Source organism: Lissotriton helveticus, chromosome 4_1 (assembly GCF_964261635.1).
Source record: "Lissotriton helveticus chromosome 4_1, aLisHel1.1, whole genome shotgun sequence".
Classification (NCBI taxonomy): Eukaryota; Metazoa; Chordata; class Amphibia; order Caudata; family Salamandridae; genus Lissotriton; species Lissotriton helveticus.
The window spans coordinates 346,222,309-346,250,049 of NC_136063.1; the positions used below are offsets into that span (position 1 = coordinate 346,222,309).

The 27,741-nt window shown below is 41.4% G+C and overlaps 1 protein-coding gene across 1 annotated transcript in view; it reads left to right on the plus strand.

Moving 5' to 3' along the window:
* The window catches only part of CSMD3 (CUB and Sushi multiple domains 3), a 3,006,114-nt gene that overhangs the window by 785,767 nt on the left and 2,192,606 nt on the right, over positions 1-27,741 (plus strand). The window contains exon 5 of the mRNA XM_078686868.1: positions 23,914-24,121. Within this exon, the coding sequence (XP_078542994.1) occupies positions 23,914-24,121 (208 nt within the window). The remainder of the gene's footprint in view (positions 1-23,913; positions 24,122-27,741) is intronic.

The window sequence follows — 27,741 nt, forward strand, 5'->3', positions numbered from 1 at the left end:
TTCAGATCCTCCCTCTCTTTACCTTCAGACACATTTAATAATTTCAGATTATTTTTTTGAGAATTATTTTCAATTTGTTCGATTTTTTCCTGCAAGCCTTGTTCATCCTTACGAAGTACCTGGATTTCCAACCTATTTCTGGCGAGATCCTTTTTTAGCTCCTCAACTGTACTCTCAAGGACTTCCATCCTATCTGACAGTGAATCTAATTTTTTTTCCAAGTTTTCACAAAACCCCTGAATTTCCAGCTGATTAACCACCGATACTGAAAAACCCTTCCTGATTTCTGTGGTTAAACTCCCCATCATTACCTCTAGGGAGGTAGCTGTTGGACCTACTGGGTCCCTGACTCCGGGGGTAATTTCACCTGTATTAGGTAAGTTTGGAAATTGGTTTTTTTCTGGGATGTGCCCCCCGGATCACTGTTCACCATATCAACCTAATCTTGGATGCCTAAGGTATCTTGCATGTCCTGGATGTCTCGGTGCAAACCTCTATACCCCTGTTAACCTCGCCAACTTGATCTCCACACTCCATATCAGGGATTGTAGTATCCACTGCGCCTTTTAAATCCTCGCTTTTTGCTCTGCTGTCTTTATCTCCTTCTTCTTTTGTCAAGGGAGGTCTTTTTAATTTAAGAACAGGTGGCTGTATTTTAAAAAACGAATGTAAAGAGGCAGTAATTTTTAGCTTAGGGTCTAAAGGTTCTGCTTTTTTCTATTGTTTTCTGCCCCTTTTTTAACTTCCAATCTCAGTCTCTCCCTTGGAGGGGACTTTTGTGGATTTTGCCCTATTTTTTCACGAGTAATTGATTTCCCACAAGCTGCTAAACTCTGGACGAGAAGCCGCTCTTTACTACTTCTACTCTACCCGAGCTCCCCCAGTAACTCCTTACTCCCTACTTGGTTCTCTCCTGTTATTTGCCCTCCCAATTCCCTATCTGGGCAAACCTCCTCTATATCCCCCCCTACCTCCTTTCACATGAAGACCTTCCGCCGGCTGATTCCCCCAAAGTCTGATGCCCGAGTCACCCAGGTATGCAGCCGCAGCGCATGTACTGCTGCTGCCTCCACTCACCCAGAGGTAACCTCGTGCTTCTGCCCTGCAGCTCTTCGTGAGCTCCAGGGCGGCTGTAAAGCAGCGTGGACCGGCAAGCGCAGGCAAACAGGCTGAAATTGGGAGCCGCAAAGCCGCACTCTTCCACCGGGCACATCGATGAAACAGCACTCCAGGTGAAAAACGTTTCATTCAGAAAACTAAAACCGGTATCTGTTTCGAGACCGATAGTTAGGTCGACATTCGCTCGTTAGGCATTGTTCAGCGCGAGAATTAACAAGTAGCTGAGAGCTCTCAGAGCCACGACCGGTGTGTTACTCGGCCGCCATGTTCTCCCGTCCCAGGGTTACACAAAGATTGAGAGGAAGGGGTTTCACTCAGTTTAGACCAGCACTATTTTTTTTTTCTTCAAACAGGGTTATACAAAGATTGAAGAAAAACTAGCGCTGGTCTAACCTGAGTGAAACCCCTTCCTCTCAAAATAGGTAACAAAAATCTAATGCGAATATGGGGAAAAAAGTCACAGAACATCATAAAATGCAATGTGCCCTTGGGCAAGAAATTATCACATTGACAGGGTTGGGCATCTTCGGGTTATACCAACTTTGATAATCCCCCAATGTTAAATGAATCAAATTGAAACGGAGCCTAGTCAGGAGCCATCAATGGTAAGACTTATTGACAATTAACAAATAAGGTTCAATGATAATGGATGTTTTTAATAAGTAATGGGCCCTAACCAAAGGTTTACATAGCTCCTGTTCTTCTCGCCCCACCGACAGGAGGTTCTTAAAATTCAGTTTTACCCACAGCACGTCCTCCTTCCGGATCCTATCAGGTTCCTCAAAAAGCTCTGGTCATCCTAATTTAAATAACATACTTTTAACGTACACCAACCATTTGATTTTTACAGACTTAACCAGCGCAATACAGTCTCGCAAAATTATGTGATTCAAGGTTAATTCGGGATTCAACCAAGTCTTGAGCCAGGAAAGCAAGGGAGCTGTTTTCAAAATATCGGTGACATAACATAACCCTAACTTCTGATGTACACCGTACGATGGGGTTGATTGTGGGACAGACAAAAGACTCAGTAAAAATGTGTTTTCGGCAATCTGTATGTCAGCCTGATCTTTTTAACCCAGTATAGAGGATCCATATGCCGCAATAGCCATACACTTGGCCTTATAGACCTTTAGGATAGCCTCTAATGGTCTGGCCCCCAGACGCCATGCAATTCCTAACAGGGATGAAGAAGCTCGTGTGACGGCGTTCTTTTTGACTTTTTGTTGTTGGACCCCAGATGACCTGTCGTCAAAAAGGACTCCCAAATAAGTGAAGGAAGACACAGCAGAAACCTCCAGACCTTTACAATGAAATGTCTTTCTGGGTCTATGTCCTACTGTCATGGTGTGTGACTTTCCATTATTCACAACCAGATCTAGTGAGTTCATAAATGCCCCAAAAGCTTCTAAAAGTCGCTGTAAACCTTCTGCCGTACGGCTAAATGAGCCGCATCATCCGCGTAGAGGAGAACATGGATTGAACACTCTCTCACTCACGGAATATCCAGTGCAGCCTCAACAAGCGATTTGTCAAGATCATTCACATGAAGAGTAAAAAGCAGGGGTGCCAAAATTCACCCCTGCCTAACGCCCCTGCCAGAGTTAAAAGATCTGGTACAGTCGCCAGCCTGAGATAACCTAACTGAGGCTGTGAGGTCTTGATGAAGGTCAGCTAAAAAATAAACTAAGCAGGGATCAAGGCCCTTTTTCAATAAAATATTCCAGAGCTTTAATCTATTAACCAGATCGAACGCCCTGGATAGATCTATAAAAGCCATTGTTAGACAACCCTCCTTGGCCATAGTATATTTACCTAATAAAAGATGCAAATTTAAACACTGATCCATAGTACTCCTCCCACATCTAAAACCATATTGCATGTTAGACAGAATACCCCTGTCATTTGCCCAGTCAGTGATTTTAGATAGGATAACCTTTTCCAGGATTTTCAATGAGGAATCAATAAGGTATATCGGCCTGTAGCACCGGGGATCCCCTCGCTGCCCCTTTTTAAAAATAGGAATAATAATAGATTTAGACCAGGAGGCCGGGAAGCCTGTGTCCTGAAAATTTAAATAAAACAACATATAAAGGGGCTGGGTAGAGCAATCCAAACCCCAGACCCATGTCCTAGAGGGACCCATCCTGTGTTCAAAGTGCAAACAATTTTATTTTCGCATCACTTTGGCTTGTGGCACTCATTGTGGCCCCAAGCGAAAATTTGCACCCTGCCATGTACTGCTGTTATCCTCACATATTTCATCACTTATGAAATGTTCAATGACTGCATTGATAACATCCTTAATGACATCTGAAATTACTTCATTGTTAACAACAGTGGGCATGGCGTGGGCACAAGTTATAGTTATTATAGCTACTATGGGGCATAAATTATAGTTACTTGAGATAACTTCAACGGTTTTAAAGAAGTATCCTTAAACTGGCATCTTCACCCAACTACAACATCCCTTTAACTTTTCTTAGGATATATATGTGTGTGTGTGTATGTATATGTATGTAGAGCAACCCAATGTACCCTTGAGGGTTTGGGCAAAGAAATGAAAGGGTAGAAGTACCTTCAAGGGATTTTGAATTTAAAATTTGGATGTTTTCTTTGATAATTTAATCTAAGACCCACATCAATGACAGTCTGTAAATAAATTTAACAATTTTTGTTAATAGATTAGTTTGATATAGTCACAATATACTTCCAGTACCCTATGTATGAATTATAATAGGTATAAGATACAACCTTTTACATACACCCGTGCTCTTTTGTCTTATCATGTCTGGATCACATATTGTGACTATATCAAACTAATCTATCAACAAAAGTTGTTAAATTTATTTACAGGCTGTCATTGATGTGGGTCTTAGATTAAATTATCAAAGAAAACATCCACATTTTATAATCAAAATCCCTTGAAGGTACCTCTACCCTTTCATTTCTTTGCCCAAACCCTCAAGGGTACATTGGGTTGCTCATTGTGTTATATATCAGTATATATAGAACCACTTTCCTACACCATCCCCTCCCTTCACCACGGTGCAAACACGCCCTCTAGTGCGTTTTAAGTTGGAGAAATAATTCCCCTTCAATCCTGAGGGTCCCTAGAGTCCAACTAGCCCACTAGGTACATCCTGTAAGTGCCACAGAGCTGCGTAGCAGAGAGATGTATAATGGGGCATGGCCTTACCTTCTCTCTGCAACACAGCGCAGTGGCGCTTCCTGGAAGCACCTGGTGGGCTACTTGGCCCCCATGGTCCTTCAGGATTGAAGTGGAATTTTTTCCCCAACTTAAATCGTGCCACAGGGTGTGTTTGCAAACATCACCTCAGGCCCCATCCCCTCCCTTCACCACTGTGTAAATGTGCCCTGTGGCCGTTCTAAGCTGAGAGATTAAGTCCCCTTCAATCCTAAGGGTCCCTAAGGTCAAACTAGCCCACTAGGTACCTCCAACAAGCGCCACAGAGCTGCGTTGCGGAGAGGTGTAAAAAGGGGCGTGGCCTCTGAACAGCCGTCTGCAATGCAGCTCCCTGGCGCATATTGGAGATACCTGTTGGGCTATTTGGCCCTCAGGGACCTTCAGTATTGAAAAATAATTAATTCCCCAAGTTAAAACATGCAGACTATACATTGATGATTCGAAAAACCCCAATGGGCATGCAGAATGTTTTAAATAGGTTTGCAAAAGTCTGTAACAAATTTGATCTTGAGATTACCTGCTCCAGGACTTAGGGGGCGATTATGATGGCGGGCGGACTTTCGCATAGTCAAAAGGGACCGCCCTCTATAGGTGCGGCGGTCCCGCAATACAAATCACGATGCGCCCGCCACACTAGCGGGCGCAACCCGTATTTTTACATTGTGCCACCCGCCACAATGTAAAGACATGTATTACATATGTATGTACAACGTGACAATCACCTTGTACATGTATATGTAGGGGGGTACCATAGGTTCCCCCACGTGCAGCACCCCCCGTCCCCCCCACCCCCCCCGGGCCCGCAATGGGCCCTCAAAGGCATTCACCACCGCCGCCAAAAAAGACAGGCATCCTAATGCCTAATGCCCACGGAGGTGGCTGCACGGCACTGCCGCCATAGCCCCATTGTACCTGGTCCCGCAAGGCGGGCGGAAAAGGACCCCCTTGCCGGGACCACGGCGGCCCCGGTCTTTACGTCCGCCGAAGGTACCTTTCCCATTCCCACCGCCATCCTAATTTGATGGTGGGAATATTCAGGTTGTTGGTGGGAAGTCCGTCACCACCGGGCAGCCGGTCCTCCCCGCCGGTCCAGAGGTGGCGGACTTCCCGCCATCATAATTGGCCCCTAAGTTTGTGGCTTTTAATCCTCATACAACTTTTAAATGGAAGCAGAGGCTGGTCTCTAATATTTTAGACTGGGTCAAGCTTTTTGACTATCTTGGGGTCAGATTAACTAGTAATTTAACATGGCCTGCTGAGATACAAAAGCATAGCCTAGCGCTACAGCATGTACATACCGCAATGGTTAAGAAATTAAATTGATCTGTCTTTTGCCCAATTTCTCTAGCAACTAAAATACATCGCACCAGAGGGTTAGGCGCTGCTCTGTATGGAATGACACACCACAGCATCAGCACGGTATCCAACCAAGTAGGTGTATTACTTCATAAACCAAAACGTGACGCGTTTCGCGCTTTAGGAATCGCTTGATCACACAACCATGCCATTACAATTCCGTGTATTTAACTTGTGTACAACAGACATGAAAAGAGGACTGTATCCTTCACCGTGTCTGCCATTATTGAATGGTGTAATTCACATCAAATAAATGCATTAAATATTTGTGCTTATTCAATAAATGTGTATTTTGCAATTCAATTTGTCTCATTATGCTTCTATGCATTCTAAATTAATTTACATCATATTCTTCTCGCATTGCGATCTTATCGGCATAAATCATTACAGTGTAAGTAATCATTATTATTCTGTCCCTCAGCCATTTTAAGTGGTCAATGTGCCTGGTAGATCTCCTTTTCATCCCCTTACCAATCAATATTGACAATGCAGGACCACAGCGTGTAATCACGAGCGGTATGCGGGTTAGGGCGTGGCTTAATCCTCCGTTGCGATGGAGCTTGGGCTTGATTCAAGTCTAACTTTGTTGAACCGGTTAGTGTTAAACACGGACAACAGGTTGTTCCTATATAGACAGATCCAAGGTCATACCGAGTGTATTAAGAAAATCAAACTCGGAAACGGACAAGGTTAATTAAAGTCCATGGGTCGATTCAAAGATAGAAGTATCTCCTGATTAGTGGAAGATCTATCTTCTTTATGTTATCGGGGTGTGGAGTGGAGTATCCTGCCCCTTACTGACCACTGGTGTTATTATCTCTTGTTAGTGAGTTGGGATTCTATGAAGTCAAGGTGGACAGCATGTGAATACTGTTCATTCATCACGGCTAGTAAGAACACAGTCACATACTTGAATACTCAAACAGTGCATATATAACAAATATAGTGGTTAAAATCCAAATACTTGGTAGAGAAGTGGAAAGAAGATAAACACAGAGAAAGGATTAGGGTACTGGTGCCGTCATTCTGAGACATCATACCTCCCTTTCATCCTGTGGGAAAGAAGAGAAAAGAAGAAACCTTTAGTTAATTTGGAGTCAGAAGATGTCGGAATTCCCATGTCACAACACATAATTCATTGTTCATACGTATCATTCTTTTAAATGTACACTCAGTTCTTCTTCAATGTTGTGCCCATTAGGGTAACGTTTGCAGAGGCCTATGATATGTCTTGATTATTTTTGCCTCAATTTCAGCAAACGGTTACCCCCCTTTGTCCCAAGTTTACTTGTTCAATGATGTAATACGACAATTTCTTGGGATCTGAGAAATGGTTAGCCTCAAAATGGCGGGCTATGGGATATTGTTTATTATGATTGCTTATGGCCCGTGTGTGTTCCAGTATTCGTTTTTTTGCCATATGCGTTGTGCTGCCCACATATTTAAGATCACATGGACAGACTAGCACGTAAATTACAAAAACAGTGCTACAAGTTAGGAATTGGTTAATCTGAGTCATCTTCTTGGTGCTAGGATTCCAGTATTCCTTAACCATGTGGCTGTTGGCACACGCTTTACAGTGTCCACATGGATAAAAGCCTTGTAGACTTAATCCTCTCGGAATCGTAGAAGTTCCGATGTGCACTAGGATATCCTTCAAAGTGCAACCTCTTCTGTAGGAAATACTAGGTCTAACTGGAAGTGTATTCCCAATTATTGGATCATTCTTCAGAATGCTCCAATTATTCACAAGACATTTCTTGATTTGGTTAGAATTGCCATTAAAGTTGAGTATGATTCTAGTGGTATCCTGTTCAGTCTCAACATTGGGAATAATTTTTCTGATGGAGAATAATTCATCACGATTAACCTCTCTCACTTTGGTTATTGCTCTTTTGATGACCCACATGGGATATCCTCTTGCGAGGAATCTTATTGAATAAGCACAAATATTTAATGCATTTATTTGATGTGAATTACACAATTCAATAATGGCAGACACAGTGAAGGATACAGTCCTCTTTTCATGTCTGTTGTACACAAGTTAAATACACGGAATTGTAATGGCATGGTTGTGTGATCAAGAGCTTCCTGAAGCGCGAAATGCGTCACGTTTTGGTTTATGAAGTAATAAACCTACTTGGTTGGATACCGTGCTGAAGCTGTGGTGTGTCATTCTTTCTAAGTGCTCGTGAAGGAACACCGTTTCTTTGGATATTGGTAAACCGGCAGCTCCGCCGGAACGAGACACCCCGACAAAGGCGAAGGATTGCCAGCAGGAGCTTTTTTGAGTATCTTTATATATATATATATATATATATATATATATATATATATATATATATATATATACCAAGAGCATAACATATTGGTATATATATACCAAGAGCATAAAATATTTAAAAAACAAACCATTTTGAATAAAATAAAAAAGTAAACAACATAACTGACTTACAATTTAATAAAAACATTTCACACATTAAAAGCATAAAAAATTATAATTAGAATTTTAAATACACAAAAATATAATATTATAAACAATAACAATACAAAATAAATTACATTTTACATTTAATACATATACTATTCCCACTACAATGTATACAAAAGTATATATAAGTATATATATACACACACACACAGATATATACCTAAAGTTATTAGTTTAATAGTTTTTTATTTTGATATATATATATTTTTTAGAGAAGCTCAGAACAATCACATGGAATGAACAATATTGTTTTATTGTTATGGACATAAGTGTGCTATATACCAGCATCAATCACGAACAGGGTGTAGAAGCTTCTAAATGGTATCTCTCATATAGGGATATCAAGTTTTATGAACATAACAAGATGCTGCTAAACATGATTAACATTTGTCTTAAAAACAACTATTTTCTATTCAACTCTATGGTATATCAACAACTCCGGGGCGTGGCGATGGGGGCATGTTTTTCCCCCAGATTTGCATGTTTACATAGAGGTTGGTGGGAGGAGCATGTCCTTTGCCATGTCCTGGAAAAAGATTTTACTGACAATGTCATTGCATGGTGGCGTTTCATTGATGATGTCTGTGTGATTTGGCACGGCTCTGTCGAATCAGCACACAGATTTACTGACATCATCAATGATAACAATTTGAACCTGAAATTTACTGCGAACATTAATAAGGAGAAGGTCGAGTTTCTAGATGTAGAGATTTACATCCTCAATTATGTTATCAACATCAAACTACATAGGAAGGAAACTGCGGGGAACTCGATCCTCCATGCAAGCAGTACACACCCGAGGCACCTTGTCAAGAGTATCCCCTATGGGGAATTCTTGCGTATTAAGAGAATTTGCAGCAGTACAGAGGATTTGACTATCTGTATCGAAGAGACGGTACAGAGATTTTTAGCAAGGGGAAACAGTATGGCAGACTTGAAGATGGCTTTATCCAAATTAGACAGCTCTGAAAACACGGAAATTACAAACGACAACCATGCATCTAGTTTGAGAGTACAGGGTGAGACGGTTGAAACTGGAAAGGCACCTATCAGACTTATAACAGCATATAATTGGCAACATAATAAGGTCAGACAAATTATAACTAAAAACTGGCCAATTTTAAAGTCTGATATAACAATAGCACCTGAAATTGAGGACTTTCCTAGTATAACTTTCAGGCGAGCGCCCTCTATGAGAGATTCTCTAGATAGATCATGTCCTGAAGTTCAAAAGAGAGGGAATTGGTTGTCAAACAAAACTGGATTGTAAAGTGTAATTCGTGCAGAGCATGTAAATTTGGTATTAACAAAAGGGAATACAAGATGCATTCTCCTTAGAGCCTTTTAAATTAAAAGGACTTTTTTACATGTAAAACTGAGTTTGCCGTATATATCCTGGAATGTACTTGCCAACTGAAATATATAGGCAGTACAAAATTACCAGTTTTTTATCGCATTTTACAACATCTCCGTGCGATTGTCAATTCTGACCCCAGCTACCACGTGGCGCGGCATTTTAAATTTGTACATCAAAATAATCTTAAGGATTTCACTTATTTTGTGATTGATGCCGTGCCCAAATCCAGAAGAGGGGGGGATAGAGAAAGAAGATTACGTCAGCTGGAAAGTCAATATATAGTACAGTTTGACACAAAAATGCCGAACGGTCTGAATACAGGAGAAGACTTATATAACTTTTTATGAATAATGTTTATTATCTATGAAACTTATTTATGTATTTATAGTCATTCTTGAATCCTTTGTAGAGTTCTCTGTGCTGCTATTTACCAAAGAAAATTTTAATCAATAAATGAATTGTTTGCTGTTTAAACTATGAAAAAGGATTTTTTGCTTGTGTGGGGAGTTTTATGTGGTCTTGTTTACCTTTTTTATACTGGATTTTATCTGGTTTTACTGGTCGCCTGGTTTTTCTAGTTTTTATCTGGTGTCTATGGGTGGAGAGGCTGCATTTTGCTGTTTGCACAATTTCATTGAATCAAGGTTTATACGTGCTATATATTACTTGCCACCTTTTTGAGTACTATGAATTGTTTACAGATCTTATTGCACTTTTTTCTGCATATGTCACTTTATAAGCATCTTGCACTTTAATGAATATGTACAATAATGATTGACATTGTGGTTAAACTAAACCATTTATTATTGACATATATAAATTCATTTGATAAGTGCAGTATGTACTATACAACCAATAGATTAATATAAGGTTATTTTCTGTTCATTTATTAATTGTTTTGCACAAATTTGGGTTTTACACCAAGAAAATTTAATGTAACATTCATCATTGATAACATGCCATCAGCAATTAAATAGGAGACCACAGACGTATAATGAGATTTGACTATAAAACAGACCATATGGGCACTTGCCCAGTATATCTAATCTGTATAATTTTCAGAAATGTGTTTATTTAAAAACAGCTTTTTACATATAACATTATATGTGGATGTTTTTTTAAAGACATTGTCAGTCTGTTCACCATATCTAAAATGGGAGGAGCATGTTACACGATGAAATGTATATAATCACTTAAGGGGTCACGACATGTCATGTGATCAAGACCGGGTTCCACGGTCGAAACGCGTCATGTCTGCTTGGGAGGAATAAAGCACTGAAATACTTACTTCACCGTCTGTGGTCCGTTTCCTGATTTGTGCCTGTAGGAGAGAGAGGTGCTACGCAGTCGGGAGCTGTGTGTTCATATTAATATATATTTGTATTTACATTTTTTGCATACGTTTAATTGGTATATTTGTTTGAATGTACATTAAATCTATTTTTTATAAATAAATGTTGCTATTTAATATATTTATTATTTAAATTTACATATATTAAAAAACGATATTCAATACAACGATATTCATGCCAACAATATTTTTTTCAATATTTTTGTACTTACCATTATAAGTGTAGGATGAAGATTTTTTTACAACGATATTTCGTCACAATATTTTGGTAGGGACATATTTTCAGAGGGGATATTTTGTGAGTGAACATATATGTATAATATATATACATATATATGTATATTTAGATTTGGTTGGTGGTGAGTGGCCTTCGCCACAATGCAGGACTATATTATTATTGTGTTTTAAGGTTTTGAGGTACGAACATGTGGAGTTTACAATAGTATATTATTGCTACCTGTATGATGTGTTCTGGAGTCGGTACATTTGCAGCACTAAATAAAAAATGGATAATGTAGCAGAACGCCTTTGAAGCAATTAGGCGTCCTAGTCAACCCTGCAGGTGTCAGTAATTCTGGGTGGAAAGTACTGCTTTAGAATTAACAATACACTTGTAATGAGGGCCCTGCTGGAAGTTACATTCATGTTGGAAAATACATCCTCATTTTTCTCCAAATCGATCCCTAAGAGAAATATTAGGATTTGGCTAGAGGGTAAAGATGGCCATTGAGCATAAGAAATTAATTATCACTACCATACATGATAGGAATATTGAAAAACAACTTAAAGTTATTTGATCTCATAAATTAACTCTTTGGTACATTTCAGTCATTCTCCTAAAATGGAAGGGGTGTTTTACCTTATATATAATTCTAGCGTGCCATTTTAGTTGTCGGCACTAAGAAGTATCGAATCAGCAACCATTTTATTTCCTTTCTTTGTGGGTAATGAATTCTGAAAAACAATTAGCATATTTTCATCACATCTGTCTATGCGTAAGAAAAACAATAAGGTAAACATTACATACCGAAGCAATTACAACTTGAAGGTGAATGTCTTAAATTCTCAACTTTTGACTTTGAATTCCACTGTGATTAGTGAATGTGAAACATATTTAGATTACCCTGACAGAAGTAAATGACAAAATATTTTATCACATCGTTCTAAATTGGAACTAACGTGTGATTGTGTCTTGGAAAGAAATCAAAACAGATCGTCTACATAGCAGTGCTCTGTTTTGTTATGCTTCCTGTCATCACGTAATCATGCAACACATCCATAAAATTGAAATGCAATCATTTCCTTTTATAAACCTTAGGGGAGGAATCACTCGAAAATATGCTCTGGATGTCTCTAAATGCATTTCTAAGGTAGTTAAACAAATGTTTTCATTACAGTCGACTTGATTTAGGGTACCTTTTGGCATATATATCTTGGTGGTTCCAAGCAAATGAAACGCTCTGCACATGCTGATCTATCAGGGAAAGAAGTTTAAAACTGTTCACCTAACTTTGAGAAACACAGGAAGTCAGGAGTCAACCCCGACCTATGCTGTTGTGTTTGCTGGGTAATTTATGCATGCTATGCACAACTGTGCCCCGTGGGATACATTAAATAAAGCTAACAACTTATCTGGCTGTCAGACGCTCCATGTGTGGACACAGGCAATGCACACCATCAAGGCCCTTAAACGTGCATTTCCACTGTTCTTACACTTTTTGTTTTGAGGAAGGGTACCATGGATCCCCATGGCTAAAGTTAGCCTGAAATTGACCACATTTTTCCTGTACTCTAGCTCATCACAAAAGCCATGAGAAATAGAGTGCTAATACATATAAATATTTAATTTAGATATATTTAATGTATTCACATTACTGAATCTTAAACCCAGTCTACTGCAACCACCTTACACTATAAAGAGAATGTTTGCTTCCCGTGCTGCAGGAAATTCCATTTGCTCTTATTGTACACCTAAATTATGTAATCATTTCGAAACTCTGGATTTTGACTTCATACCATACACTTGCAACACACTGCAATCCTTGTTATTAAGAAAGTGAGCTGACACTTTCAAGCACATCAGCCTGTTAATGAGAAATGTGAATTACCATCAAAGAGCGTACTGTATACTGACTACTGACTATTCATTTCAAGTGCCTCTCTGGTCATATAAATTCCTTAATTTGAGCCGGTGGCTGCCAGTGGGGTCCACAGACACTCATTTTAGGGATCAACACTTATTTTTCCCCATCAGACTCCAACACAGAGAATAAAAAACACGTAACAGAAAAAGAAGGAGGAAGGGAAAGAAAAAAAAGTGACAAAGGTAGAACGCTGGAACCTGCAAGAGTGCCATAAAAACGCAAGAGGCAGGGAGTGTCTGGTGGTGGATTAAAGAGACATGAGGTGGAATCAGGACTATACAGCCTTGGTCATAGGTACGCCAACATATGGTAGCGCTGGCCAGGGTCTTCAGATTAAAACCTTGGATCATGGCACTTATTCTCAAACATATGTGTGCCTTTAGTATGGAGCCTGGCAGTGTGTAACACTTTGTCTACAGCTCAGCATCCTATTCCATGGTTGTGAGTATTCCAAACCCTTGCCAAGCTTCTCCTAAATCTTATCCAGCATTGTGCGTTGTGACTAAATCTCCCATACAAAAGTCAATGGAGGACAAGTAGATTGGGGAAATAGTACCCTTCAACCTAGAATGTAGAGCTCCTGGGTTTCTGAGCTTATGGAGTTTGGAAATGATATTTGGACCAGTTGAGCAGTTCATGGGAATTCCCAATATCTGGGTAGGTGCACTTATGTGAGAGTAATATATATTTAATGTGGTTATATTTCGATGTAGAAGGCCAACCTGGATGTGTGGCAGTGCTGCTTAATTCATGGCCCCCTGATTATGCGTGTGCTGATATTCAGCTCTGTTCGTGTTTGGGTTTCTATTTGTGGTGTAACTAGTGGATTGTGTCACTCAAGGTCTTGTACCCTATGAGAGCTGGGTCTAATACCTGAGGTCCATTGTCCTCTTGGCCTAGGTCTGATAACTGAGTAAATATGTTCCCATGTCTTTCTCTATTTTGTTTAACTACTCACTTAGTACGTACACAATAAGATTGTTAGAAATTGGGGTCTCTAGTTGGCAGAGGTATGTACCTTTGTTCAAGTAGGGACCCTTCTTTCTAGTCAGGGTAAAGACACTTTCGATAACCCCTGCTCACCCCTTTGGTTGCTTGGCACGAGCAGACAGGCTTATCCCAAAGGCAATGTGTAAAGTATTTGTACCCAAACACACAGTAACACATTGAAAACACCACAAAGGAACACCACATCAGGTTAGAAAAATAGCATATCTTTATCTGAACCAAACAGGACCAAACTGACACAGAACCCAACATGCATGTACGCAGATATTACTTTTCGGATGGTTACTTAAAAAATTAAACTGTAGAAACAAATAGCTCCTCCTGGGGCTGTTACGATGTCCTGACAGGCACAAATCCAAAGTACAGCACCAACCAAAAGGTGCGTGGGCCAGGGACGGAGTCTCTTGGACCCCTAACCAACAGTACCTTGGAAACAAAGTCAATGGTCAAAGCACGTTCTCATGGAGGCGATGCGTTGATGGCCGAAGCGATTCCTTTCTGCCATAGGGGAGGAGAGGTATTGTTTCCTAGAGGAGCTGAGATGTTGAGTCCAGGACAGGGGAGGTAAGGCGGCGTTGACGCTGAGGCATCCGGTCCGGTAAGACGATGTGACTTCGTAGAGTTTGTGAAGTCACCCTCATCAGTTATCGCCTCTGCGATAATGTGATGCTGGTGGTGACACTGTCGGTGCGAGCGCTGGTGTCAGGAAGGCCAATAGCTGCCGCTGACACAGGGCATCGGAGTGGGTTCCGCAGTGTGTCCTGTATTTTTAGGAGTGGTGCCTCCGGCCTTGGTGCAGCTTGCAGCATCACTGGCTGCATTGCTGACGGCATCGGAGCTGTTCATCTTACTTTGCAGCACCAACCACTCATTTCTCAGGGCCCAGGAACTGGAATAGGTGCCCTTTTCAAAACAGAAGTCCACAGAGGTGTCCAGGTGCTGGTCAGTGGGTTGCAGGTGAAGTCTTTGTATCCCTGCGACTTCAGAACAGGAGGCAAGCTCACACAATCCCTTGGAGATTATTCTCAAGCAGGTTCGGAGCAAAGCTCCCGTCTGTGTCCCCTTTCTGGCAGAAGCAACTTATGCAGGCCAACTACTCAAGGCAACACAGCAAAGGGGCAGTACTTCTCCTTACAGCTCTCCAGCTCTTCTCCATGGTAGAGGCTTCTCTTAAATCCAGAAGTGATCTTATTATCTGGGGTTTAAGGTCCAATACTTATACCACATTTTCTCTTTGTTCTCTTTGTGGCAAGGGTCTCAGAGCCTAGTCCAAAACAGTTCTGTCTTCTCTGGCCCAGTTTTCCTACAGGAGGTGGAGACAGCTTTGTGCAAAGGAGACCCAGCCTATTCAGGTGCTAGTGAAACCCCTCCCACTACTCTAAATACAGACCAGGTCTATGCAGCCCAGCTATGAGTCACCCAGGAAAGGCAGGACACACCTCAATCCCCCCTTGGGAATGTCTACAGTGAATGCCCATTCCAGCTCCTGTCACTCCAAAATGAAACGGCGAATACACAAACAGGCAGACCACACAGGATGGTTAAAAAATAAAATGCTTACTTTCTAAAATGCACAATTTGAAAACCACCTTCACTAAAAGATGTGTTATTAAATTCTGAGTTAAGAGATTGAAAGTTACAAATGTAAAATATTACAGTGCAGCTGCAATGATAGCCTTTGTCACAGCCAGCCTTTCAATAGTGAAACATGAAATACACATTATTTCACTATAAGGACATGTGACACACAGCAGTGCATGTCCTACTTCTCACATACACTGCAACCTGCCCATGGGGTACCTTGGGCCTACCATAGGGGTGACTTGCATGCAGGAAAATGGAAGTTTAGGGCCTGGCAAGTGGGTACACTTGCCAGGTCAACATGGCAGTTTACAACTGCGCACACAGACACTACAGTGGTAGGCCTGGGACACATTTACAGGGCTACCCATGTGGGTGGCACAACCAATGCTGCAGGCCCACTAATAGTATTTGACTTACAGGCCCTGGTACCATCAGTGCTCTTTACTAGGGACTTACCAGTAAATCAAATATGCCAATCATGGATAACCAATCATAATCACAATTTACCCAGGAGGTACTTGCACTTTGGCAAAATGCCCAAAACATCTAAGCCAGCAAAGACAAAATCCAGCACACAGTCAAAAATGCAGGAGGTCAAGGCAAAAAGTCATGGGAAACCATGCAAAGGATGTCAATTCTAACAGGTTATTAGGTACTTTCCACTCAGCCATGTGTAGGCTGCGACTTGCAGCTGAGTTCACGTCTGGTTTCTTATATGTCATAAGCACATATCCATAATGCAGTGTATTTATATGAGCAGGGTATATATTTGTCATGTTCTCTCTGCCTACAAGGGGTGTGTGGGTGTTGTTTTTGCATCTGTATTATGTGAGGACTGTTTTCCTGTGTGTTTTTTCCCCTGCAGATCATTGTCATTTGTCACTCAAGGCTTGTCTGGAAACCCATATATAGTAGGAGGTGTCTTTGCAACTTGTTAGGTAATGCATGAGAATAGGTGTGTTTTTAATATTATCAGTTCGTAATTGCTTTGACTTTCTTGTGGTTTGGAAACTTTGCTTGTATAAGCATAGACTTTATCTTATGGACGTTTTCTTGATTACGGCAGTCTCACTCTTTTCCTTTAGTTGATGTTTGCTCCAGTACATCATCATGAGATCGAGATGGTCTTAGACTCTGTTGCATTGCTTCACTATATAAGGTCTTAAGTCACTAAAATCTTTTTTCATTAAGAAAAATTTATTTTGGGACAATAGTACATTGGTAATACTATTCAGACCAGTATAGAAAGAAAAACAAAATGAGGGTGTCTGTCAATCGGCATTTAGAAATTGTTTTTTGTGAAAAAAGTGGTTTCTCATGTACGAATACCAGGATTAATCAAATATGTTACTAAATCATGTGCTTTTTAAAGTGTTTTATGCAATATTTAATTTTATATTTTATTTTGACTAATTTTTAATATAAACTACTGTCAATTTGTTTGTTGATATAGTAGTTGAGTGAGATTAGACTATCAAATTCACTTCAAGCATCAGTATTACCGATGATGCCGCAATGATTTGCCACAGTGTAGTGCTGGACTTCAAAGATGCTACTGGCACTACAACCTATAATTTGATAAGTATTGCAAATAAATTGCTAACCTAAGGTGCAGAGAGGTTAGAATCTTAATGTGAACTGTGACCTACCACCCACACCACTCACAGATGTGCCTTGTTCTGAATAAGGAAAACCGTGACTCAGTTTCAGTTTCATAGGTCTTTATTTCGATTTTTTTTTCATCATAAATGACAGTTACCAAAACAGGATAAAACATACATAGAAATACATTTAAACCATCATATATAAAAACACATTTCAACAGTTAAAAAAAGATTAAATGGTATATTAAAGACCTAATGAATAAACACCCAATTAATATTGAACATTTTAAATGCATTTAGATATCTAGTTCTAATAACCCATGCCCACTTCAAATACTTAGCAACACCCACAACCACCATCTCAGAAGTATTAGTACGTAGCACCCTCAAGGCCTCCGTACTCCCTCTAACTTCCAATCTACGGCATATGGGCCTAATCCATTTCTTGGGGTTTGATAGGCAGGGCATGCAAAAATAAAATGGCCTACACTCTTCTTATGGTCAGAACACCAGGGACAAGAATCATTTGAATGAAAATGAACAGACCAATTCTTTGTAAATGACCTTACTGGCAAGGACCCTACTCGAAACTGGTGGTAAAGTTTTTTGTCTAGGGTCTTAGTGATCACGTCCCAGTAGATCTCCAGTGAAGGGTCTAATTTGTGAGCCAAAAATCTGCCCGTCAGGCTATTAGCATCTGATTGTACCACAGATAAGTTTTTGACAGAAGCCCAATAAAGTGCTTTAAAGTCTTGCTTAGAGGGGAAGGAGGTGGACTCTGGGGAACCCCATAGCTGATTACGGCCCATCTCCTCCAATACCATTTTTACCTCTCGTAGCCAGGGAATATTAGTAGAACCCCATACTGATCTGACTTCCGCCAATTCATTGGCAAAGAGACTTAGGTCCGGTGATGTCCAGATACGTCTCCATAATGCTACTAGCCGATAGCGAGCCATCTTGTTGATGGGCTTGCAGCCCATATCTAACAAGAGTGGTTTAATCAGAGTAGATTGGGGCAATCCTACCAATTTCCGTAAAAATTTGTTTTGGACTGTGGCTAGTGGTGAGAGATCCATGTAGCCCCATAGGTCAGCCCCATACATGATGGCAGAGCTAATTTTGGCTTCATAAAGCTGGTTGGAGTACGTCGACCTGGGGTTTCCAGCGAAGGCGGTAGTCTAGGGTCACTCCGAGATATGTCATGACCTCCACTTGTTCAATACTAACGCCATTCAAGCTGACTGTACTTTTGATGGGACGATTTTTAGTTAAGACCATAAATTTGGTCTTACTTACATTAATTTGTAAATTGTTTAATTTACAAAACTCCTCAAACCGATTAAGTGCAATTTGCAGCCCCCTACGTGTTTTTGAGAGGAGTAAAGTGTCATCAGCAAATATAAGCATTGGGAACTTAGTCCCACCTAAAGAGGGAGCGGTCCCACCTAAAGAGGGAGCAGTGCATGGGTGACCGTGACTCTTCTTTGGCAGTTTGGTCTGAGAAGCAGAGCAATCCCCCAAAAAATATATATAATCAGTGTGCTAAGAGAACAATAAATTTGCGAAATAAAGAACAGACCCATCCACACCAATGATTAGTAAAGACCCACAACATCTAAAATTCAAATGAAAATGTAGAAAAACTTGCATGTCTTTCAAAACTGTTGAAAAAGGAGAAATACAATATTGAAAAACATATAACAGTGTATTTTGTTTATTTAAATGAAAAGAAAAAAAAAAGAAATAAGGTCCAAGTGTACCAACATTCCTAACGGGAATTTTTGCAACTTGGGTGGCAAAATGTGGAGAGAACTGTTAGTAAGATTTTGACCTTCACAAAGATATATTTTTTGCCATGAAAAAACTGATTTAGGACTCAACCTGGAAGTTAAATCCAGACAAAAAATTATCCAGCTATATAAAATGTACCATTGAAGGGAACTTAGAGTAATATGCTTATCAAGAGGAAAAAGCTCAGCATGTCAAATAGACCACGCGAGGAACTGAACCAGCAAGCGCTTGTGGAAAATGATAAAGATCATTTTGCTGGTGGAGATTTCCACCTTCAGACTTGGTCATTTTTTAAGTCTTACAAAGCAGGCAGGACGATTTCCCAGGCTGTATTTAGAACTGAGTTTCCACTTGGCCTGATGTTAGTCCCAGGTTCAAAAGTTTTGCAGAAAAGAGGAGCTTGAGAGGCAATTAATTTATCTAACAAGCTCAAGTTTATCCACATGGGTTTTCGTGCTTCACCCTCACCTTCCAGAATACACAAATATGAAAGATGTGCCATTTTGTTCCACAGAACATGCATATGTTCTGTAGAACAAAGGTTTATAGAAAATACATTCCTTGAGCAGTTGTCAATGTTGAATTTATTTGCATCTGTACAACAAGTCACAGTCTTCTTGAAAGCAGTAGAAGGTTCTGTTCCACAGTGGTCACAGACTTTCCACAGCCTACCTTAAACAAGCCTGGGCCTTTTTCAACCTCTCAAATTTCTCCCTCTGCAAAGGAAAGGTCCCCCTAAACTGGAACCAATCATCCTCACAGCAAGCCTTCCCATTTTGGCATATTAACTGACCCTGACCCACCATTAAGTACATGCACTCAATGGTCCGGTCCGACTCCTGCATCAAATGTCTCCTAACAGCAAAGCTCCAAAACACACTCTCAACACCTCCATCACCTCTACCACCATCCCTAATGCTTGGAAGCATGCCTCAGTCAAAGTCCTGCCCTAGAAACCCTCCGCGGACACAGACATTCCATCCAACTATAGATAGGTCTCTCTTCTACCGTACCTGTCCAAGGTCTTGACAAAATTAATCAGCTGATATCTACCCAACCATCTCAGCAATCACCAATTTCTCAATGCCATGCAGGTCAGCTTCAGACCCAACCACAGTACAGAAACAGCACTCATCACCACCACTGAGAACAAGCATAGGATCCCGGCCAGAGATGATACAGCTGCCCTCATTCTCCTGTACCTCTCACCAGCATTTGACCAGTCTCCCAACACACCTTCATCAGATGCCAACAAGAGATTGGAATCCAAGGGCCCACTCTCTGCTGGATCTGACAGACAGAACACAAACTGTGAGCCTGATACCCTACTCCTTGGAGGCCCATAAACTCATCTGTGGCGTACCTCAAGGTTTGTCACTTAGTTCTACCCTGCTTAACACATATATGTTCCCTCTGGCAAGTGTCACAAAATCACATAACAGCAACATCCTCTTCTATGCCAATGGCAAGCAACTAACGTTCTCCCTCTATGACAAGACCCCCAACACAAGGACTAACTTGCATGATCAAAGTCTCTAGCTGGATGAAGTCCTACTGTCTCAAGATCAAAAGCAACAAAAGCAGGACTTTTTAGCAAGAACACCTCACCATGGGACTCTACCTGGTGAGCAACTGACAGTGGACTCACGCCCACTCTAGCACCCACCCCTGGAACTTTAAGGTAATCACTGACAGTGAACCGTCATAGCAACCTGCTTCCACACCCTGAAGATAGTGAGGGTAGTCTTCAAATGATTTCCAAGCAACACCAGAAAACTGTTACCCATGTCCTCGTCACCAGGAAGCTGGACTACCGGAACACCTGCTATGCCAGAATCATCAAGCAAATCAAGTTAAGACTACAACCCATCCAGAACCTGGCAGCCAAACTCATCCTCAACCTCCAACGAAGAACACACACCTCAAAATACTTCACTTGCTCCAGATACACAAATATGCACAATTCAAACGCCATACACAACACATGTTCCACTAAAGCGCAAACACCTCTGCTCTGCAATAAACCTACTCACATACAACCTACGAATATACAGAAACAGGTCTTTCTTCACACACTGCTTCTAAATCATGGAATGACCTCCAAAACCACATGTAAGCCTCTTTCTTTCTTCTTGAGTTCTTTAAGTAACAGAAAATCTGACTTTTCAATTGATCACCCATCCAAGGCAATACTAGGCACAGAGACCTGCTCAGCATCACCATACCATACAATACCATACAATGCCATGCCATAACATAACATGACAAAATTACAGGAGACTTTGCTCTTAGCTCTATGTACCAAGTCAGAGAATTGCTTGGCCCAGATTATTTGAATCAGTCAGAAGACCTATTGCGGTATCGATAAGCAACTACAGTTCAATATATAAATGTTCCCACACTCTAGGCTCCAATATGTAGTAGTGTTTGAGAGTGGTCCTGTTCTGGGAATGTGCCTAATTCCAGAACCATTTGATCAATTTGGCTTGTAGGTAAAAATCAGGGGAGGGGAGAGTTGTGGTTAAGCAGATTCTTGCAAATCAGAAATGTGAGTACCCCTTTAATTCTTGACACACAATATTTAGTATTTTAACATAAATCTGATTGCAGATTACAACAATGTGAAAAACCCGAAATGATGCCATGACAACACTTGCCCCATTTGTGGGAAAAAAGTATCACAAATGTGCAATTACCTGAACAAATTGACAGCAAATTATGAGGATAATAGAACAAGAGGAGCCCTGGTCATAGTGCTTTTGTTTTTGCACTATTCTTGAGCACGAAAGTCATCTGTGTGTCAAACTTTGATGAGCATACACTTTTTTGCACCAAAGTATAACTCGAAATAGCGAATTTCCATATTTGCCAAGCATGCATAATTCTATCTAATTATGCAGAATCACATCAATGGAAATTAGGCGACTTTTACATACCCTTATTGCAGATTTGCTTTTCTCAGGACAAATTGTATATTTTATCGGATTTGTTTGTGATCTCCACCATCATTCCTGAAATCAAAATAAATGACGAATATGTATCTTCACAAAATGTGGTTTGTATGAGAAATCTGTCAGCGTTCAGTACCTCATTCTTAGCTGCATAATATTCATTTTGAATTTAGAATCATTCTGTAACACAGTTCCATATCTGACCCACATGCAACAAGCACAGAAGTATTATTTTATTGCAATGGGCCATTGGCAAGATGGCTCGGTGAACTTCCAAATGTTAATATTTAGTGTTACAAGTTTAAATACTGCAAAGGACAACTCTGTCTTCTCTAGGTATGAGGTTGGTAAACGGAGTAGCATTACATATGGGCAACAGTAGAACCTGACAGTTGGACGAAATTGTAGATTTAGGTGCAATTTAAATAAAACTGTTATTAGTATTGTTTTATTATTATTATTTTTTTAATCAGTGTGAGGAATATGTCAGACCATAAAGAGGTCACAATTTAAGCTATCCAAACCAAAAAAGGTGAAAATACACCCTTAGGAGGAACTCTATAACATTCACAATAGACTACTAACCAATTGCCAGGCCAAAACACTGAGAAAGGCGAAATGCACGACAAACTTCACGTATTACAGTGGTAATATGAAAGGTGCCTTAAAACAATAATTTAATTTTGCATATATTAAATAAATATTTAAAAACTAACCTGGTGGTTATTATTCCTTGACATGGTATCAAACTTTGACAATGTATTTTAAATTAATGATTTAAATTGGAATCATTAAGAATCTGATTAACAAATGGCAAGTTGAATGATACAAACGTTGGCTCCATTGTGATTATGGCCACGTTAGAAGAAAAGGTCTGCCATTTTCAGAATTTTCCTGGAATTTCAGAACACTCCTCCTATGTACACAGCCATATTTTACAGGAGAACTCGCATGAATATGTTTATACATGACAACTTTGTACTAGAAGTACAATTCAACGTTTTTGAATGGGATACCGAACTGTAATAAAATTGTGCATTTAGTTATGCTTCCTGCCCATTCCTCATTGTGTGCTCATGACAGAAGTAAATATGGACATGTTCCCCCTGTATCAAACAGCTTGCAAATTGTTCTTGAATACACCCAAACGTTCTGGATTTTACACTCCAACCCACTCAGTATCGCCCGCACGCTGGATGCACTCCTCAATTTGTGATAGTGGTAATGCCACCAGAACAAGCACTGGACAAGGTTTTAGAACGTGTATCAGGATTTAAATTTTCATGCGCAACGTGAGCATTTTATTTTTAACAAGCTTTAAGAATCCGGCTTTAAATCAGTAATTTGGCCATCAGAGAAACAACGTGTAAGAAAATGGTATACATAATATTTTATATTTATGAAAAAGATACATGAAAGTAAACCAAAGTTCTTTGTGCAAAGCATGTAAATAAGCATTTTAAACAATGCACTGACAGTTTATATGTGCAGACACTATTTTCTACTTTATTTTGTAAAAGTGTTTTCAAGTACCCTGTTGTCAGTTCTAGTTGACAAGATGAAAATGGCTGCCACTGGATCAATTTCTTGAATAGGATATTAGACTTTAGACTCCATGTAGCCAGTGGAAATAAAATAATGGAAATCCTGCTGTTTAGTACAACACGCATCATTAGACAGAATAGCCAATTACAAGATACATGTTAAACCAACCGAAATTGTCTGCGTCATATTTGATTTCTTGTTTAAAATTCCACATGCCAGCACCTGGATCAAGTAGAATATGTTGCAACCGGCAAAGTTGAATTTCCACTAAGTTATCAGTGCGATCTGCCTTTCAAACCTTTGAAAGACTCCTTTTATCTTTAATCCATCTCTGTGCACATTAAGCCTGCTTTCATTATCCAAATGCGTCTCACTGTGTGCCTTTCAATCTCTTTGCACAGCTGAAGATTCTTGTGGCGGGACAATCAGAGGGCCCAGTGGCATCATCTCCAGCCCTGGGTTTCCCAATGAGTATCATAATAATGCAGACTGCACCTGGACCGTTGTCACTGAACCTGGAGACACCCTGTCACTGGTATTCACTGATTTCCAGATGGAAGAAAAGTATGACTATTTGGAAATAGAAGGTTCTGAGCCGCCAACGATATGGTATGTGATTTATGCCTTTCCATCATAATATTGTTTGAGTCGAAACTTGGATTGTTGACATTTTATCTCACAATGTTACTCTGCTAAACAAAATTGTTTTTTGCATTCATTTGAAATAGTAATTGTGGTGCAGAAAGCTGATGGTACAAAAATAGAGGGTATGTGTACGTCTATACACACACACGTAATATTGTCCAGTACTGCCATCAAGGGTTACTGGTGGCTTAAAGCACGAGGCTGAATGCCAAGTGTGTTGTAAATGCCAGCATAACCTCCTAGCATCTCTAAATATGCTGATTGCTTGGCTCCGCGGTTGCAATTGCTCTATCGGGAGGCATTCGAGGCAGGGAGGTTACCCGAGACCACCAGGGAGGCTATTATTATCCCTCTTCTGAAACCTGGGAGAGAAGAAACGGATATGAAGGCATACAACCCACTGTCAATGTTGACGACTGACTATAAAATCTTGAGCCAAATACTGGCGTTGCGCCTCCTTCCTTATATGTCACAGCTAATACACCGAGATCAATCCGGTTTTATCCCTAAGCATAATACAGCTTTCAATGTGCGACGGTTGTTGCTCATCCTGGAGAACTGTTGAGATCAGTTACCATGTGTTCTGATCTTATCGGTGGACAAAGAAAAGGCATTTGATAGCCTGGAGTGGCCCTTTCTTTTTCAGGTTATGCGTAAGATGGGGTTGGGGGAGATTTCTGTACGGTGGACACAAATACTATATACATCGGGGACGGCTTGGGTGCAGACGGGGGAACGGTATTGGCTTCCTGCATAGTGGGACGATGCACGCGACAGGGTTTCCCGCTTTCTCCACTGTTATTTGCGCTCACGATTGAGCCCCTGGCGGTGCAAGCTAGGTCGGGAAGCACTATACTGGATTGGAGATGCGTGGAGATTGGAGATGCGTGGCTCCTCACCCACGCACACAAAGCCCTACACAACCAAGGACCAGGATACCTCAACAGCCGCCTCAACTTCTACGCTCCCAAACGCCAGCTTCGATCGACCAGCCACGCCCTCGCCGCCGTCCCCCGCATCCGAAGAGCCACCACAGGAGGAAGGTCCTTCTCCCACCAGGCCGCCAAGACTTGGAACTCCCTTCCGACCCACCTCCGCCTGACCCAGGACCACCTCGCCTTCAGGAAGCAGCTCAAGACCTGGCTGTTCGAGCAGTAGCGGACCCCCTCCCCCCAGCGCCTTGAGACCCTCCGGGTGAGTAGTGCGCTATATAAATGCTTTGATTGATTGATTGATTGAGACGTACATTATATATCACTTTACGCGGATGACCTGTTGATGTTCCTAGCGGGTCCTGGCAGGGATTTAGGGGGAGCAGCGGAGCTGTTGTGGGCGTTTGGTGCAGCGTTGGGGCTGTGCGTGAACTGGGAGAAGACTAGTCTGTTCCCGGTGTGTCGGACAATGGAAATCCCCGAGAGATTGCTTGGAATACGTTGAGAGCCTTCCTGCCTACCGTATCTGGGAACTAAGATTTACCATGAGCAAGCGGATCTTCTGGAGGGGAATGTGAATAGAGCAGTGAGAGGAGTCAGAGGCAGTATGTCGTTCTGGGGTACTCTGCTGCTCTCAGTGGCGGGAAGAGTGGCACGCTTGAAAATGATGGCGCTCCCTTGGCTGCTGTATTATTTTAGGACTCTGCCAATCTGGATTCCGGGACAGGTGTTTAGGATGCTTAGATCTATGGTAGGGGGATTTCTGTGTGGGAGCGGCAGAAGGCGGGTGGCTCTGACCACAGTGATGAGACCCAGAGCGGAGGGGGGATGGGCAGTCCCGGACTTCAAATTATTTTATCTAGCGGCCCAACTGCAGTGACCCACGCAGGCAGTTGCCCGAGAATATAGGGGACCGGATGGACCTGAGGACCGTTGGGTTCCACGACATGTGTTGGCCTTTGTGGTTTTGGGCCAGAGACTACCGGGTTGCATCGCTGACTTCTGAAGAGAAAGCGATCAGGGCATGCTGGAATAGAAGTAGGTGTAGAATAGGAGTGACTCGACCGTATGTACTAGAGATCCCTCTTGGAATATGTGCGGCCCTTCGGCACGGAGGGGACTTGTCGACATTGGCTGAGTGGGAAGAACTGGGATTGCAGATGGTTGGGGACTTGTACGAGGATGGTGCCTTTTTGCCCTTCCAATCACTGCAGGACAAAAACGAATTGCCAAAGGGCGATTTCTTAGTGCATGCCGCATTGGTGGCAGCAATTCAGGAATACTGGGGGGAAGGGATGTTGGAACCGCAGACATCTCCGACGTGCCAATATGTAGTAATGGTGGTGGGGACGGTGAAGGCGGGGACCTGCCTGTATCGGCGAATGTTAGGAGAGGGGCTCCAGCCACTGACTCGAATGCAAGAAAAATGGGAGGTGGATCTGGGAAAGGATATACCTGAATTTCCTTGGTCTACACTAGTGGTGAAGGTGTGGAAAGGTACGCGGAATGCTAGAATCCAACTTATACATTTCTATGTCATACATAGGGCGTACCTAACCCTTGAACAGATAAATAAATATTTTGGTGTGGAATCCGCCTGTTGCCCTAGATGCCGTCTGAATGCTGCAGACTTAATGCACATGATGTGGAGTTGCCCGCAGCTCGGTAACTACTGGGAAGAGGTGGTCAAGGTTTTATGTGGAGTAACAGACAGGCAAATAGAGCCCACCGTGGGAACATGCGTACTACACTGGTACCCTCATACAGCGCACACCAAGGTAACGGGTAAATTCATTGATTTGGGGTTGCTGTTGGCTAAACAGGAATTAACAAGAAAGTGGAAATCTACGCAGGGCCCTAGTGTAGAGAGATGGAAAACGGAATTCAGTAGCTGGGCGGTTAGTGAGGGCATAGTTAGGCTCCAACAGGCCAGGAGAGCGAATAATGAAAAGGCAATGGAAACTGCATAAGCATTGGAAGCATTGCTAGCATGACCGGAGCCTGATTCGGACACTGATCCCTTGGGGACTCCACAGGGGCCTGCTGAGACACACTGCATATAGTCAGGACATCAGTGTTCATTGAGAGTACGGAAGCGAGCTTGGGTATGAAAGGGATTGGAGGATAGCCTGAATGTGATAGGCCGTGAATGCACCCTAATGTGTTGAAGTTGATTGGATATCCTGGTCTAGAGCACACCAGTATAAGGGGTAAGAGGGGAGGGGGGCGAGCGAGACCTGATCCGGCGGGGGCACTGTGTTGGACCTCCATTGCATTAACGGGTTGTATACGGGGTAAGTTGAGTGAATGTGAGGCAGGAACGATTATTCTGATGTTGATATTGATGTGTGTACAAACCTATCTGTGGACAGTCACTATATGAATTGTGTTCTACATGTTGCTCTTGCTGATGAAGATCTTGTAGGGGGGATGTTGTTTGAGTTGAAAACCAATAAAAAAAATAAAAAATAACCTCCTAACATTACAGGCCCAAATTACACGTTACCCATTTGTGCACTTTCCTTATTACACATTTTTTTGGAGTATATGGGCTCAAAAAGTTGTTTTCTTCAAATTACAAGTAACAATTGCACTGATTGGAAACATTGCTTAGGCTTTGTTTAACTGTAATGCATCAAGTGTTGAAAATAT